The following is a 16,190-nucleotide window of genomic DNA, read 5'->3' as shown; positions in this document are numbered from 1 at the left end:
CAGACTGCAGACAGATGAAGACTGGTGCAGACTGCATACAGGTGAAGACTGGCACACACTACAGACAGGTGAAGACTGGCGCAGACTGCAGACAGGTGAAGACTGGGGCAGACTGCAGACAGGTGAAGACTGGCGCAGACTGCAGACAGATGAAGACTGGTGCAGACTGCATACAGGTGAAGACTGGTGCAGACTGCATACAGGTGAAGACTGGCACACACTACAGACAGGTGAAGACTGGCACACACTACAGACAGGTGAAGACTGGCGCAGACTGCATACAGGTGAAGACTGGTGCAGACTGCATACAGGTGAAGACTGGCACACACTACAGACAGGTGAAGACTGGCACACACTACAGACAGGTGAAGACTGGCGCAGACTGCATACAGGTGAAGACTGGTGCAGACTGCAGACAGGTGAAGACTGGTGCAGACTGCAGACAGGTGAAGACTGGCACACACTACAGACAGGTGAAGACTGGCACACACTACAGACAGGTGAAGACTGGTGCAGACTGCAGACAGGTGAAGACTGGCGCAGACTGCAGACAGATGAAGACTGGTGCAGACTGCAGACAGATGAAGACTGGTGCAGACTGCAGACAGGTGAAGACTGGCACACACTACAGACAGGTGAAGACTGGCGCAGACTGCATACAGGTGAAGACTGGTGCAGACTGCAGAGAGGTGCAGACGCAGACTGGTGAAGACTGGCGCAGGCTGCAGACAGGTGAAGACTGGTGCAGACTTGTGAAGACTGGCGCAGACTGCAGACTTGTGAAGACTGGCGCAGACTGCAGACTTGTGAAGACTGGCGCAGACTGCAGACAGGTGAAGACAGGTGCAGACGCAGACAGGCTGCATGAGCTGTAGAGCAGTTATGTTTCCTGGATAGAATATTATTCCCTGTTTGATTTATTTGCTGTCAGGTGTAAATATTTAATTGCATCCTCCCTTAATGTACCACCCCACCCCACCCTCGCCAACCCCGCGCAGTCAGCTGCAGATAGTGTCACTGTGTTGTCTGTGCAGGTGGACCAACAGGAGCTCCAAAAGCAGCTGGACATCGCCTCCACCATCATGAAAGTGCGGAACCCCCAGGCCAAGCCCAGGGTAAGATGGGGCAAGGGTGGCGGAGCAGAGGGGCCCCCTCATCATTTCCTATAAATATCAATCCTCATTATCAATCTTCTCTGACTCCTCACAGGGAACCGACTTCATCTGTTCTGTCTACCTGAGAGAGGTGAAGCCCGATTGTGAGCAGAACGTCCACGTGAGTACCTGTCTATCATCTGTCACTGTGTGTATGTAAACTCTTGTCGATACTACTCAGGGTTTATGTTTATGGATTGTGTAAAAAAACAATTGTAGCAAGGTCCCAGGTCTCCTTTAGTCTAATGAGAACCCCTAGAGCTAGGGACAGCTGACATCCTTCTGTATAGAGTGGGTTGCAAGGCATGGTGGGTGTAGTGCAAGGTAGATTCATGGATGCCAGACACTTCTTGAATGCAAAGAGATTTATTTTCTCTTGAACAGAGCTGAGGGAGAGAGGGTTAGGGCCAGGACACCCTTTAGTGGTTGCAATGTTAATTGGCAGACTTTGAGACTTCTACAGGTAGACGGCCATGCAGGGAAAGGCATCCAGCAGGACACCACATCTGCTTATGTAGCAACAGTCTTTTAACAGTTTCTAGCACAAGTTGTAATGACCTTCTTTACTTCCTATACAATCACTTCTTGTAGATCTTCAAGCAACTGTGCTCCCAGACTCTGTCACTAGACTTACTGATCCACTGCCACTGGACCCCCCGAGCTCTTCTGATCCTCACACTCAGTATCTTCCTCACGCGTCACCCCCGCTTCCCCGCTGGGTCCCTAGTTTTGTACTCCAGATACTCCTCAAGCATCACCCCACTGGCCTGCTTGGTCCCTGGCTTGGCACACAAGGCTGCTCTGCAAGCGTCACCTCCACTGGCTGGGTCCCTGGCTTGGCACGTCCCTGTCTGGTTAGAATACTGCTCCAGTACTTGCTTCAGCTACTCACTGTGGTCCCTGGTAATAAGGTGGACGGTCCCTTTGTGGCGACAGCTTCCCCTCTACCTCCGACCACAACAGGTTCTGCGGCCAGCAGAACTGTCACTTCTGGTTGGACTACAAGCCGCAATCCCAACCCTGCGCTGCTCTCTTGCCTCTGGATAGGCCCACACACAGCCTAGGAGCCAGATGCCCCCGGGATAGGCCTCAGGCTCCGGCCTAGCAGCCCGGGGCAGCACAACACATGTCCACCCACACAGCCATCCAGGTGGCGCAGAACACCGATCACCTGACCCCACCCAAATATATAGGCTCTCCCAGCAGGCCAAGGGGTCCAAGACAACACCTGCCCATTGGCTGAGACAACCCATCTACTCCTAACCTGTCCTTGTGTTGCCCTTGTCTTGTCCAATGTTGCCAGGTACCCAGCCACCCAGCGACAGAAGAGAGAAGTGCAGCAATTTCAGACTTAGGGTGAAATTAATTGATTCCTAACAATTGGCCAAGGCAACTACACCTGGCAAGTAAATTTAGGAGCAACCCTGCCCAAAATATCAGGGTGCTACATAATAAAAAAAACATTTTTTGGAAGAAGATCTTACCAAAAAAGCCCATTTGTCTGAAAGTGACAAAGTTATTGTTGAGTATACAGGCAATCATGGGGTAAGAGCTGAACTGGTTGGTACATATATCAGGTATCACATAATATTTTCCTGCTTTTTTCCAGATTGCGGTCACCATGACGGCACAGGAGCTGGTGGAGACGCTGCTGGAGAGGAGGAACATCTTGCCGAAGGCAGGAGAATATTGGAGCTGCGTGGAGGTGGATACCACAGAGGAGATAGGTAGGCGGGTGGCAGCATCTGTATGAGGTACAAATTGGCGGTATGACAAAGTTTTTGACTCACATTAAAAGCCCCTGAATGAATTTGCCATAGACTTTAAACCATGTGATTGCCCCCCCCCCCCCCCAATATATACTTACAGTTACAGATGCAGATGTTTCTTATCAACAAGGAAACAAGATATCTTATTACAACAATTGGTGAACTGTTCTTCAGTCGGTCACTGGTACCAATGCTGGGGGTTATTATTATGGTCACTGGTACCAATGCTGGGGGTTATTATTATGGTCACTGGTACCGATGCTGGGGGTTATTATTATGGTCACTGGTACCGATGCTGGGGGTTATTATTATGGTCACTGGTACAGATACTGGGGGTTATTAATATGGTCACTGGCACCAATGCTGGGGGTTATTATTATGGTCACTGGTACCGATACTGGGGGTTATTAATATGGTCACTGGCACCAATGCTGGGGGGTTATTATTATGGTCACTGGTACCGATACTGGGGGTTATTAATATGGTCACTGGCACCAATGCTGGGGGTTATTATTATGGTCACTGGTACCGATGCTGGGGGTTATTATTATGGTCACTGGTACCGATGCTGGGGGTTATTATTATGGTCACTGGTACCGATGCTGGGGGTTATTATTATGGTCACTGGCACCAATACTGGGGGTTATTATTATGGTCACTGGTACCGATGCTGGGGGTTATTATTATGGTCACTGGTACCAATGCTGGGGGTTATTATTATGGTCACTGGTACCAATGCTGGGGGTTATTATTATGGTCACTGGTACCGATGCCGGAGGTTATTATTATGGTCACTGGTACCGATACAAGGGGTTATTATTATGGTCACTGGCACAAATGCTGGGGGTTATTATTGTGATCGTGGGCATCAATGCTGGGGGTTATGTTTATGGTCACTGGTAACAGTGCTGGGGGTTACAGTGCCTTGAAAAAGTATTCATACCCCATTTTCCACATTTTGTCATGGTACAACTAAAAATGTAAATGTATTTTATTGGGATTTTATGTGATAGACCAACACAAAGTGGCACATAATTGTGAAGTGGAAGGAAATGATAAATGGTTTTCAACATTTTTTACAAATAAATATGTGAAAAGTGTGGGGTACATTTGTATGGCGCCCCCCGGAGTCAATACTTTGTAGAACCACCTTTTTCTGCATTTACAGCTGCAAGTCTTTTTGGGGATGTCTCTACCAGCTTTGCACATCTAGAGAGGGAAACTTTTTTACCCATTCTTCTTTGAAGAATATCTCAAGCTCTGTCAGATTGGATGGAGAGCGTCTGTGAACAGCAATTTTCAAGTCTTGCCACAGATTTTCAATTGGATTTAGGTCTGGACTTTGCCTGGGCCATTCTAACATATGAATATACTTTGATGTAAACCATTCCATTGTAGCTCTGGCTGTATGTTTCGGGTCGTTGTTCTGCTGAAAGGTGAACCTCCGCCCCAGTCTCAAGTCTTTTACAGACTCTAACAGGTTTTCTTCTAAGATTGTCCTGTATTTGGCTCCATCCATCTTCCCATCAATTCTGATCAGCTTCCCTGTCCCTGCTGAAGAAAAGCATCCCCACAAAATGATGCTGCCACCACCATGTTTCACGGTGGGGATGGTGTGTTCAGGGTGATGTGCAGTGTTAGTTTTCCACCACACATAGCGTTTTGCTTTTAGGCCAAAAAGTTCAATTTTGGTCTCATCTGACCAGAGCACCTTCTTCCACATGTTTGCTGTGTCCTCCACATGGCTTCTCACAAACTGCAAACGGGACTTTTCTTATGACTTTCTTTCACGAATGTCTTTCTTCTTGTCACTCTTCCATAAAGGTCAGATTTGTGGAGAACACGACTAATAGTTGTCCTGTGGACAGATTCTCCCACCTGAGCTGTGGATCTCTGCAGACCCTCCAGAGTTACCATGGGCCTCTTGGCTCTTCTCTGATGAATGTTCTCCTTGCCCGGCCGGTCAGTTTAGGTGGACGGCCATGTCTTGGTAGGTTTGCAGTTGTACCATACTCTTTCCATTTTCCGATGATGGATTGAACAGAGCTCCGTGAGATGTTCAAAGCTTGGGATATTTATTTATAACCTAACCCTGCTTTAAAACTTCACAACTTTATCCCTGACCTGTCTGGTGTGTTCCTTGTCCTTCATGATGCTGTTTGTTCTCTAAAGTTCTCTAACAAACCTCTGGGGGCTTCACAGAACAGCTGTATTTATACTGAGATTAAATTACACACAGGTGGACTCTATTTACTAATTAGGTGACTTCTGAAGGCAATTGGTTCCACTAGTTAGGAGTATCAGAGTAAAGGGGGCTGAATACAAATGCATGCCACACTTTTCAGATATTTATTTGTAAAAAAAAATGGAAAACCATTTATCATTTTCCTTCCACTTCACAATTATGTGCCACTTTGTGTTGGTCTATCACATGAAATCCCCAAAAAATACATTTATGTTTTTGGTTGTAACATGACAAAACGTGGAAAATTTCAGCGGGTATGAATACTTTTTCAAGGCACTGTATTACTGTGGTCGCTGGTACCAATACAGAGGAATATTATTGAGGTCACTGGCACCAATCCAGGCCTAATCCCCACCAGAACCAACCTGAACCACCTGAGTGTGACTGTGATGGGGGACATTAGAGTGTGAGCTCCTTCATGGGGCAGGGATTCATAATGATTGGCTCAATGTTCTCTTTGCAGCACTAAACACCCTGCAAGTTGAAAGATCTACATCCTTCCAATGGCTGAGATGTTCACTTTAAGATAACATGCCTTAGACATAAAGACCTCGTTGGAATCCCAAGGATTGTTTTGGTTTAAACTTCTTTGCAGTGACTTCATTGTTTATGGTGTCCCATCTTCCCTTCTCTCTGCAGAGCGCCCCCTACACTTCTCCGAGAAAGTGCTGCCAATCTTCCACACCAGTGCAAATGGCAGCACCCACCTGGTGGTAAAAGAGGACCCACACATGGACGCCATGCTATTTTACCTTAGTAAGTGGCCTGAACTACATCAATTATGCATCGGGGGGTGGAAGGGAAGACGATTATGCTAACATAATTGCCCCAGAATTTGTAAAGTGACGGTCACAGCAATGTTATGTATGTGCTGTATGATACAAATAAGTATTGCTATTGACAACCAATGAGGAGAGTATGACATAGCACTGTCACTGGGGTTATTATTGTAGTCACTGAAACCAAAGTTGGGGGTTATTATTGTGGTCACTGACTATCAATGAAGGTGGTATGATATAGCACTGTCACTGACCACTGATTTGGCTATTGTTGCAGTCACTGACACCAGTGGTAGGGATTGTTATTGGGGTTATTGGCACAAATGCTGGGGGTTATTATGGTGGCCACTGATGGGAGTTGTTATTGCGGTCACTGACTCCAATGCTAGGATTTCGTACTACGGTCACTGACACCAATTCTAGGGAATGGTATCGCGTTCTCAGGCCCCAACGATGGGGGTTATTATTGTGGTCAGTGGCACCAATGCTGGGGGTTATTATTGTGGTCAGTGGCACCAATGCTGGGGGTTATTATTGTGGTCAGTGGCACCAATGAAGGGGGTTATTGTGGTCAGTGGCACCAATGCTGGGGGTTATTATTGTGGTCAGTGGCACCAATGGGTAACCATTTAGGTCACTGGCACCAATCCTGGGGGTTATTGCATTCATGTACACCAGCGCTGGGGGTTATTATTGTGGTGATTGGCACCAATGCTGGGGGTTATTATTGCAATAAGCAAAAAAGAATTCTGGTTGGCCACAGGTCCAGTAAAATCACCTTTCTTTCAGCAAGTCCATAAACACAAATACAGGGGAACAGCATCACCAGTTAACGCGTTTCACGCTCGTCATAGCTCGTTATTATTGCAGTCGCTTACACCAATGCTGGGCATTGTTATAGTGGTGACTGGCACTGATGCTTTCGAATTGTGTTGCAGTCACTAACACCAATCCTGGGGAATTGTATTGTGTTCTCGGACACCAATGCTGGGGGTTTTTATTGTGGTCACTGGCACCAATGCTGGGGGTTATTATTGTGGTCACTGGCGCCAATGCTGGGGGTTATTATTGTGGTCACTGGCACCAATGCTGGGGGTTATTATTACATTAACTTATACCAGCGCTGGGGGTTATTATTGTGGTCACTGGCACCAATCCTGGGGGTTATTATTACATTAACTTATACCAGCGCTGGGGGTTCATTTTTGTGGTGACTGGCACCAATACTGGGGGTTATTATTACATTCACTTATACCAGTGCTTGGGGTTATTATTGTGGTCACTGGCACCAATGCTGGGGGGTTATTATTGCAATAAGCAAAAAAGAATTCTGGTTGGCCGCAGGTCCAGTAAAATCACCTTTCTTTCAGCAAGTCCATAAAAACATGTTCATAAACACAGAGGGGAAGAGCATCACTAGCTAACGTGTTGCACGCTCGTCATAGCTCATTATTATTACAGTCGCTTACACCAATGCTCGGCATTGTTTTAGTGGTGACTGGCACTGATGCTTTGGAATTGTATTGCAGTCACTAACACCAATCCTGGGGAATTGAATTGTGTTCTCGGACACCAATGCTGGGGAGTTTTATTGTGGTCAGTGACACCAATGCTGGGGGTTATTATTGTGGTCAGTGGCACCAATGCTAGGGGTTATTATTGTGGTTAGTGGCACCAATGCTGGGGGTTATTGTTGTCAGTGGCACCAATGCTAGGGGTTATTATTGTGGTCAGTGGCACCAATGCTGGGGGTTATTATTGTGGTCAGTGGCACCAATGCTGGGGGTTATTATTGTGGTTAGTGGCACCAATGCTGGGGGTTATTGTTGTCAGTGGCACCAATGCTAAGGGGTTACTATTTAGGTCACTGGCACCAATCCTGGGGGTTGTTATTACATTTACTAATACCAGTGCTGGGGGTTATTATTGTGGTCACTGGCACCAATGCTGGGGGTTATTATTACATTAACTTAGACCAGTGTTGGGGGTTATTATTGTGGTCACTGTCACCAATCCTGGGGGTTATTATTGCATTCACGTACACCAGCGCTGGAGGTTAATTTTTGTGGTGATTGGCACCAATACTGGGGGTTATTATTGCAATGAGCAATAAAGAATTCTGGTTGGCCGCACGTCCAGTAAAATCACCTTTATTATAGCAAGTCAATAAAAACATGTCCATAAACACAAATAGAGGGGAACAGCATCACCAGCTAACGCATTTCACGCTCATCATAGCGCGTTATTATTGCCGTCGCTTACACCAATGCTCAGCATTGTTATAGTGGTGACTGTCACTGATGCTTTGGAATTGTATTGCAGTCACTGACACCAATGCTAGGGTTTATCATTGAGTTCACTGGCACCAATGCTGATAGTTATCATTGCAGCTGCTTATACCAATTCTAGGGGTTATTATTGTGGTCAGTGGCACCAATGCTAGGGGTTATTATTGTGGTCAGTGACACCAATGCTAGGGGTTATTATTGAGGTCACTGGCACCAATGCTAGGGGTTATTATTGTGGTCAGTGGCACCAATGCTAGGGGTTACTATTGAGGTCACTGGCACCAATGCTGGGGGTTATCATTGCAGCTGCTTATACCAATGCTGGGGGTTATTATTGTGGTCACTGGCTCCAATGCTGGGGGTTATTATTGTGGTCAGTGGCACCAATGCTAGGGGTTAATATTGTGGTCACTGGCACCAATGCTAGGGGTTATTATTGTGGTCACTGGCACCAATGCTAAGGGTTATTATTGTGGTCACTGGCACCAATGCTAGGGGTTACTATTGAGGTCACTGGCACCAATGCTGATAGTTATCATTGCAGCTGCTTATATCAATGCTGGGGGTTATTATTGTGGTCACTGGCTCCAATGCTGGGGGTTATTATTGTGGTCAGTGGCACCAATGCTAGGGGTTAATATTGTGGTCACTGGCACCAATGCTAGGGGTTATTATTGTGGTCACTGGCACCAATGCTAAGGGTTATTATTGTGGTCACTGGCACCAATGCTGATAGTTATCATTGCAGCTGCTTATATCAATGCTGGGGGTTATTATTGTGGTCACTGGCTCCAATGCTGGGGGTTATTATTGTGGTCACTGGCTCCAATGCTGGGGGTTATTATTGTGGTCACTGGCTCCAATGCTGGGGGTTATTATTGTGGTCACTGGCACCAATGCTAGGGGTTACTATTGAGGTCACTGGCACCAATGCTGATAGTTATCATTGCAGCTGCTTATATCAATGCTGGGGGTTATTATTGTGGTCACTGGCTCCAATGCTGGGGGCTATTATTGTGGTCACTGGCTCCAATGCTGGGGGTTATTTTTGAATGGTCTACCTAACTCAACACAATGTACTTCAACATGCTGCTACTGTGTGGCCCTCTGGAATTTGTAGGGTCTGCACTTGAGGACCTTTATAATTTTCAAGAGCACCACTGGCATACCTGACCAATCCTTTCAAAGTGTATCCGATCAGTCCCTTGGAGTATAGAGTTGTTGGTGAACTGGAAGCTGGACACATGCTACAATTTTATTGTACAACCTTCTTTAGATCTACAACAGCTACTGTACATACTGTGAGAGCCCAGACTTGGAAACTGAAGGAAATTCTACAATCAGATTGTGAGATGCGTGGTCAACTTTAAGAGATTGTACAATCAAATTGTGAAGCGTGTGACCAGCTTTAGATTTGTAGTCAATTGGATTTACCATAGATGGGTTATAATCCGGGCCCAGCAGTCATTTCCATCCTCGTCTTCTCTTTGTTGTTTTAGAAAATCGGGTGGGAGACTCAAAGACCGGGATGATGAGGTTCCGGGAAGATAAAAGCCTACTGGACTTCACCGCAAAATTCCACGAGCGCTACTTCATGCTGAGCAGCACCACGCTGCGGATGTACCGGGAGATCCGGGTAGGTGCCGCCGTTATCTCTCTAATGGGACTCAACATTCCAGAAAAGCCTTGATATTAACTCCAACTGTATATAGCTAGGTGCTGCACACCACCTGAAAGGTGAAATCAGTCTTTTAGCTGGCTGCCTTCTCTGTAAGCATGAGTGTGTGTGTGTGTGTGTGTGTGGGGGGGGGGGGGGGGTGGCAGTGTCACATAGCTGGCAGAGTTATGGACTTCATTGTGCTGTGGAACCATAGAGAAAAGCTGGGGCTGTGGTAGTGGTAGTTTAAAACAGAGTAAGGAAGGTTAGAACCCCAGTCAGGTTTTTATTTTTTATGTCCCCGCTGGAGAAATTCACCAGCTCCATTTGTCTTGGTGTCACCGGGACAGAAAGTGATGGGAAATCCAAAATGTTATGGTTGTCAACAGAACAGGAATAGAAGGGAGATCTTCCCCTGGGGACACCTATTCTGGTTACAAATAAGAGAGGAATTCCTCTCACTTCCTGTTGTATCTACAGGACAGGAAGTAAAGAGAAATTTCCCAATTTGGACACAGATGTAAAAAAAAAAAAACTTTGATGAGATACAATCATAACCTAGGATCATAAGTTATTGATCACATCTCTCTCTGATAATATGATCAATATCTCAGTGGTGCTGATTGATGCAAAATGGTCAATAATATTCTGCCCTAGCCGAACAACGTAGTTTCATTAAATCAAATCGAAATTTAAATTGATCAGAAGGGCCACCGTGCTGCAGCTCAGTTTCAGGGTCTTGGCAATCTTCTTATAGCCTAGGCCATCTTTATGTAGAGCAACAATTCTTTTTGTTCAGATCCTCAGAGAGTTCTTTGCCACGAGGTGCCATGATGAACTTCCAGTGACCAGTATGAGAGAGTGAGAGCGATAACACCAAATTTAACACACCGGCTCCCCATTCACACCTGAGACCTTGTAACACTAACGGGTCACATGACTACGGGGAGGGAAAATGGCTAATTGGGCCCAATTCAGACATTTTCACTTAGGGGTGTATTCACTTTTGTTGCCAGCTGTTTAGACATTAATGGCTGTGTGTTGAGTTATTTTGAGGGGACAGTAAATTTACACTGTTATACAAGCTGTACACTCACTACTTTACATTGTAGACAAGTGTCATTTCTTCAGTGTTGTCACATGAAAAGATAGAGGAAAACATCTACGAAAATGTGAGGGGTGTACTTACTTTTGTCAGATACTGTATGTGCGACTTAAAGTTGCAGCGACTTAAAAGTAGCTCCTGCGCTACTTTGGTTTGACTTTCATGCAACTTGAGGGCCACAGACTTCAATGTTGACCCTCAAAAGTTGTATGAAACCTGAATATTGCACAATGCAACAGTTGTCCATTATCATTGGTCAAAGCCAAAGTCGTATCCAAGTCGCACCCATCCAAAGTTGCCTCAAAGTTGCACTCCAAAAAATCGGCACAACTTTGGAGTCATGCAAGTGTGAATGGAGCCTCAAGGTGGCCACAAATATATCGATCAATCAATCAATCAATCAATCGTTCAATGCGACTAAACCAATCAAATTAACCACAGACCCTCCATGCGATCGTTTTGGTGAGCTTTCGATTGCTTTTGAAGCTGGCAACTCTATGAGCCATAGCCGATCAGCCATAGATTGATTCTGATCAGTTGTATTTTCAATCAATACCACGTGTGTTGCACTGTTTGATGTTTTGGCTGATGATAAACGGCACCTACAGTACTGTGCAGAAGTTTTAGGCAGGTGTGATGCCAATGATGTAAATGAGGAATGCTTTCAGAAATTGAAGTGTTAATAGTTCATTTTTGTCAATTAACAAAATAGAAAGTTAAATGAAGAGAAATCCAAGTCCAATCAATATTGTACCGCCCTTTACCTTCAAACCGGCATCAATTCTTCTAGGTAGACTTGCGCACAGTTTTTGAAGGAACTCGGCAGGTAGGTTGTTCTATGGACATCTTCTGTGGATGTTGGCTGCCCCCAATGCTTCTGTCTCTTCATGCCATCCCAGAGAGGACTCCATGATGGTGAGATCAGGACTTTGTGGGGGGCCAAACCATCCCTTCCAGGACTCCTTGTTCTTCTTTACACTGAAGATAGTTCCTAATGACATTGGCTGTATGTTTGGGGTGGGTTGTCCTGCTGCAGAATAAATTTGGGTCCAATCACATGCCTCCCTGATGGTATGGCATGGTGGAGAAGTATCTGCCTGTATTTCTCAGCATTGAGGACATCATTGACCCTGACCAAATCTCCAACTCCATTTACAGAAATGCAGCCCCAGACTTGCAAGGAACCTCCATCATGCTTCACAGTTGGCCGCAGACACTTGTTATTGTACCGCTATCAGCCCTTCACCAACAAACTGCCTCCTGCTATCGAGGAAACCATTGATCCTGACCAAATCTCCAACTCCATTTGCAGAAATGCAGCCCCAGACTTGCAAGGAACCTCCGCCATGCTTCACAGTTGGCCGCAGACACTTGTTATTGTACCGCTCTCAGCCCTTCACCAACAAACTGCCTCCTGCTATCGAGGAAACCATTGATACTGACCGAATCTCCAACTCCATTTACAGAAATGCAGCCCCAGACTTGCAAGGAACCTCCACCATGCTTCACAGTTGGCCACAGACACTTATTATTGTACCGCTTTCTATGTTTTCCTGCATTGTTGAGTCGCTAAGCCTTGTTTCCACACCCTATGCAGGAAAACATAGGAACTGGGGTGCAGAAAAATGGCAGCAGGTGCTCTGGACTGATCAAAATGTGAAATATTTGGCTGTAGCAGGAGGCAGTTTGTTGGGGGAAGGGCTGGAGAGCGGTACAGTAATAAGTGTAAGCAGGCAACTGTGAAGCATGGTGGAGGTTCCTTGCAAGTTTGCGGCTGCATTTCTACAAATGGAGATTTGGTCATTATCAATGGTGTCCTCAATGCTGAGAAATACAAGCAGATACTTATCCATCATGACATACCATCATGCCATACCATCAGGGAGGCGTGTGATTGGCCCCAAAGTTATTCTGCAGCAGGACAACCCTACAAACATACAACCAATGCCATTAAGAACTATCTTCAGTGTAAAAAAGAACAAGGAGTCTTGGAAGGGATGGTTTGGCCCCCATAGAGCCCTGATCTTACCATCATGGCATCTGTCTGGGATGACATGAAGAGAGAGAAGGACTGGAGGCAGCCAACATCCGCAGAAGATCTGTGCTTAGTTCTCCAAGATGTTTGGAACAACCTACCCGCCGAGTTCCTTCACCAAGTCTACCTAGAAGAACTGATGCCGGTTTGAAGGCAAAGGGCGGTCACACCAAATATGGATTGCATTTGGATTTCTCTTCTCTTCATTTACATTCCATTTTGTTAATTAAAATGGAGTGCAGCCGCCTGCCTTCTTTTCTGGATTCCCACATGCCGCAGTTGTGCTGCTCTTCCCTTAGAGAGCAGCGATAGACTTTCTCCTACAGCGCTTGTGAACCTTCCGCCAAGGTCTAAATATTTAGTTGTGCTTAAAGGGAGGCTGTGTGAACGGTTCTTACCTGGCGCAGAGACCATCGCCTGACCCCTGAAGACAGTGCTACTTCACCACCGCCTGAACCCCTGAAGACAGCGCTACCTCACCACCGCAGCATCACACAACACAGATCAGGAGCTGGGTGGTGATAGCAGCTCTGTGACCTGTAAAAGCCGTGCTGACAGTCTCTGTATAAATGTTGCTCCTCGCTGGTCCTGTCTTGTCTATTGTAACGCACATCCTTTGTTGAGCAGAATCCAAGATCGTCGAGCGCTGACATCGCTGTGGAGGTGAGGGGTGTTAGTGTGTGCTTTTTATTGTGGTATCCTCCATCTTGGTGCAGGACTTCCTCTCACTTCTGATGATCTGTAGTGGTATGATTAAAGGGTCACTTCACCCCAAACTGATATATTTTAGTGTTTCGAGGACGCTGGAGAGTTAAACATTCTGACAGTCTCTTCTGTGTTTCTTGGACTCTATGGTGAGATCCCTGCACTCTGTTCCTGGGTCTGTACACCTGCTGTGCCCATTATGAGGGGTTCCCACCATCCCTGTGCTGAGTTCCCGGGTCTGTACACCTGCTGTGCCCATTATGAGGGGTTCCCACCATCCCTGTGCTGAGTTCCCAGGTCTGTACACCTGCTGTGCCCATTATGAGGGGTTCCCACCATCCCTGTGCTGAGTTCCCAGGTCTGTACACCTGCTGTGCCCATTATGAGGGGTTCCCACCATCCCTGTGCTGAGTTCCCAGGTCTGTACAGCTGCTGTGCCCATTATGAGGGGTTCTCACAATGCCTGTGCTGAGTTCCTGGGTCTGCACATCTGCTGTGCCCATTATGAAGGGTTCCCACCATCCATGTGCTAAATACTGGGATCTGTGCACCTGCTGTGCCCATTATGAGGAGTTCCCACCATCCCTGTGCTGAGTTCCCAGGTCTGTACACCTGATGTGCCCATTATGGGGGGTTCCCACCATCCCTGTGTTGAGTTCCCGGGTCTGTACATCTGCTGTGCCCATTATGAGGGGTTCCCGCCATCCCTGTGCTGAGTTCCCGGGTTTGTACACCAGCTGTGCCCATTATGAGGACTTCCCACCATCCCTGTGCTGAGTTTCTGAATCTGTACACCTGCTGTGCCCATTATGAGGAGTTCCCACTATCCCTGTGCTGAGTTCCCGGGTCTGTATACCTGCTGTGCCCATTATGAGGGGTTCCCACCATCCCTGTGCTAATTTCCCGGGTCTGTACACCCGCCGAGCCCATTATGAGATGTTCCCACCATACATATGCTGCGTTCCTGGGTCAGTACACCTGCTGTGCCCAGTATGAGGGGTTCCCACCATCCCTGCAGCATTTTATATTTATTTCATATTGTGGAGAATATAACAGGAGAAGCTAGTACACAAAACGGTAGGCTAAACACCCAGGTAGAGAGGAACAGAGCTGGGAACTGCAGGAGGAAGATCTCAACAGTGGAGACAAAGCTAAGCAGGTAATAATAGACCAACTGTATAACTGTTATTGTTTTGAGGGTGGGGGAGAGATTAGGAACAATACTATAGTTTTGGGTGCATGCCAATGATTTCTTATACGTCCCTCAAGCTGAACATTTGTGAACCTGAGTTCCCAGCTCCACCCCTCTGCAGTGCCCATTACTGGGGGCAGGGTTTACTGTCCACCCTTCAGTTTTCATTCACAGGATGATAAAGGGACTTCAGCTGGGGAAATGAGACATTTCCTGTCTGTAATAGTTAGTTGAAGCTGAGGTGATTTTTATGGCTTTGGGTAGTTCAGCTTTGATTTCAACAGAAATATCAGTTTTTGGTGGAGTGACCTTTTAAAGCATGACTCCACATGATATAAACAAGATTATAATTATAAAGACCACCAAATGAGAACAATGATCGCTTCTCCTTCTGCTGCCCTTTACCCCACTACGCTGCAAAATATGACTCAAATTAATTCTATTTCAATCTGGAAAGTTGTGATTTAAATGTTGTGACATGATGGAGAAAATATAGTTTGGCAAAAGAAATAAAAACAAAATGGGTGATGTGGAGAATGGGGCTGTGAGGAGATTTTAATGAAGAGATTGGTGGAGATGGGTTCCTTTTATAGGGAGAACGGTTGAGATGGATCTTCTCCATAAGGAGATCGGTGGAGATAGGTTTCCTCCATGGAGAGATTGGTGGAGAAGGGTCCCCTCCACGGAGAGATCGGTAGAGATGGATTTCCTCCATGGAGAGATTGGTGGAGACTGGTTCTTCCATGGAGAGATCAGTGGAAACGGTCCTTCCATTAGAGAGATGTGGAAATAGGTTTCCTCTGTGGAGAAGGGTCCCCTTCATGAGGAGATTGGTGGAGATGTGTTTCCTCCATGAAAAGATTGATGGAGACAGGTTTCCTTCATGAATAGATCAGTGGAGAAAAGTCCTTCCATGGAGATATTAGTGGAAACAGGTACTTCCATAGAGAGATCAGTGGAGACAGGGCTTTCCATAGAGAGATCAGTGGAGACAGGTCCTTCCATGGAGAGATCAGTGGAGACAGGTCCTTCCATGGAGAGATCAGTGGAGACAGGTCCTTCCATGGAGAGATCAGTGGAGACAAGTCCTTCCATTGAGAGATCAGTGGAGACAGGTCCTTCCATGGAGAGATCAGTGGAGACAGATCCTTTCCTAAAGAGATCAGTGGAGACAGGTCCTTCCATGGAGAGATCAGTGGAGACGGGTTCCTTTATGGAGAGAGTGGTTGAAAAGGGTTTCCTCCATGGAGAGATCAGTGGA

At 46.4% G+C, this 16,190-nt stretch overlaps 1 protein-coding gene across 12 annotated transcripts in view; it reads left to right on the top strand.

Annotated features, from left to right (window-relative positions):
- ARAP1 (ArfGAP with RhoGAP domain, ankyrin repeat and PH domain 1) overlaps nt 1-16,190 on the top strand; it is a 324,988-nt gene that overhangs the window by 265,469 nt on the left and 43,329 nt on the right. For 10 of the 12 annotated variants that reach the window (XM_073612624.1, XM_073612632.1, XM_073612623.1 and 7 more), the window contains 6 exons: nt 1,035-1,115; nt 1,210-1,275; nt 2,764-2,881; nt 5,808-5,924; nt 9,735-9,871; nt 13,660-13,695. In XM_073612624.1, the coding sequence (XP_073468725.1) occupies nt 1,035-1,115; nt 1,210-1,275; nt 2,764-2,881; nt 5,808-5,924; nt 9,735-9,871; nt 13,660-13,695 (555 nt within the window). The remainder of the gene's footprint in view (nt 1-1,034; nt 1,116-1,209; nt 1,276-2,763; nt 2,882-5,807; nt 5,925-9,734; nt 9,872-13,659; nt 13,696-16,190) is intronic. The other 2 variants (XM_073612626.1, XM_073612625.1) reach the window with 1 other exon arrangement.

The sequence above is a fragment of the Aquarana catesbeiana genome, linkage group LG02 (genome assembly GCF_042186555.1).
Source record: "Aquarana catesbeiana isolate 2022-GZ linkage group LG02, ASM4218655v1, whole genome shotgun sequence".
Lineage (NCBI taxonomy): Eukaryota > Metazoa > Chordata > Amphibia > Anura > Ranidae > Aquarana > Aquarana catesbeiana.
Note: the sequence above shows the minus strand (reverse complement) of the source record. Positions and strands in the feature narration are given on the sequence as shown.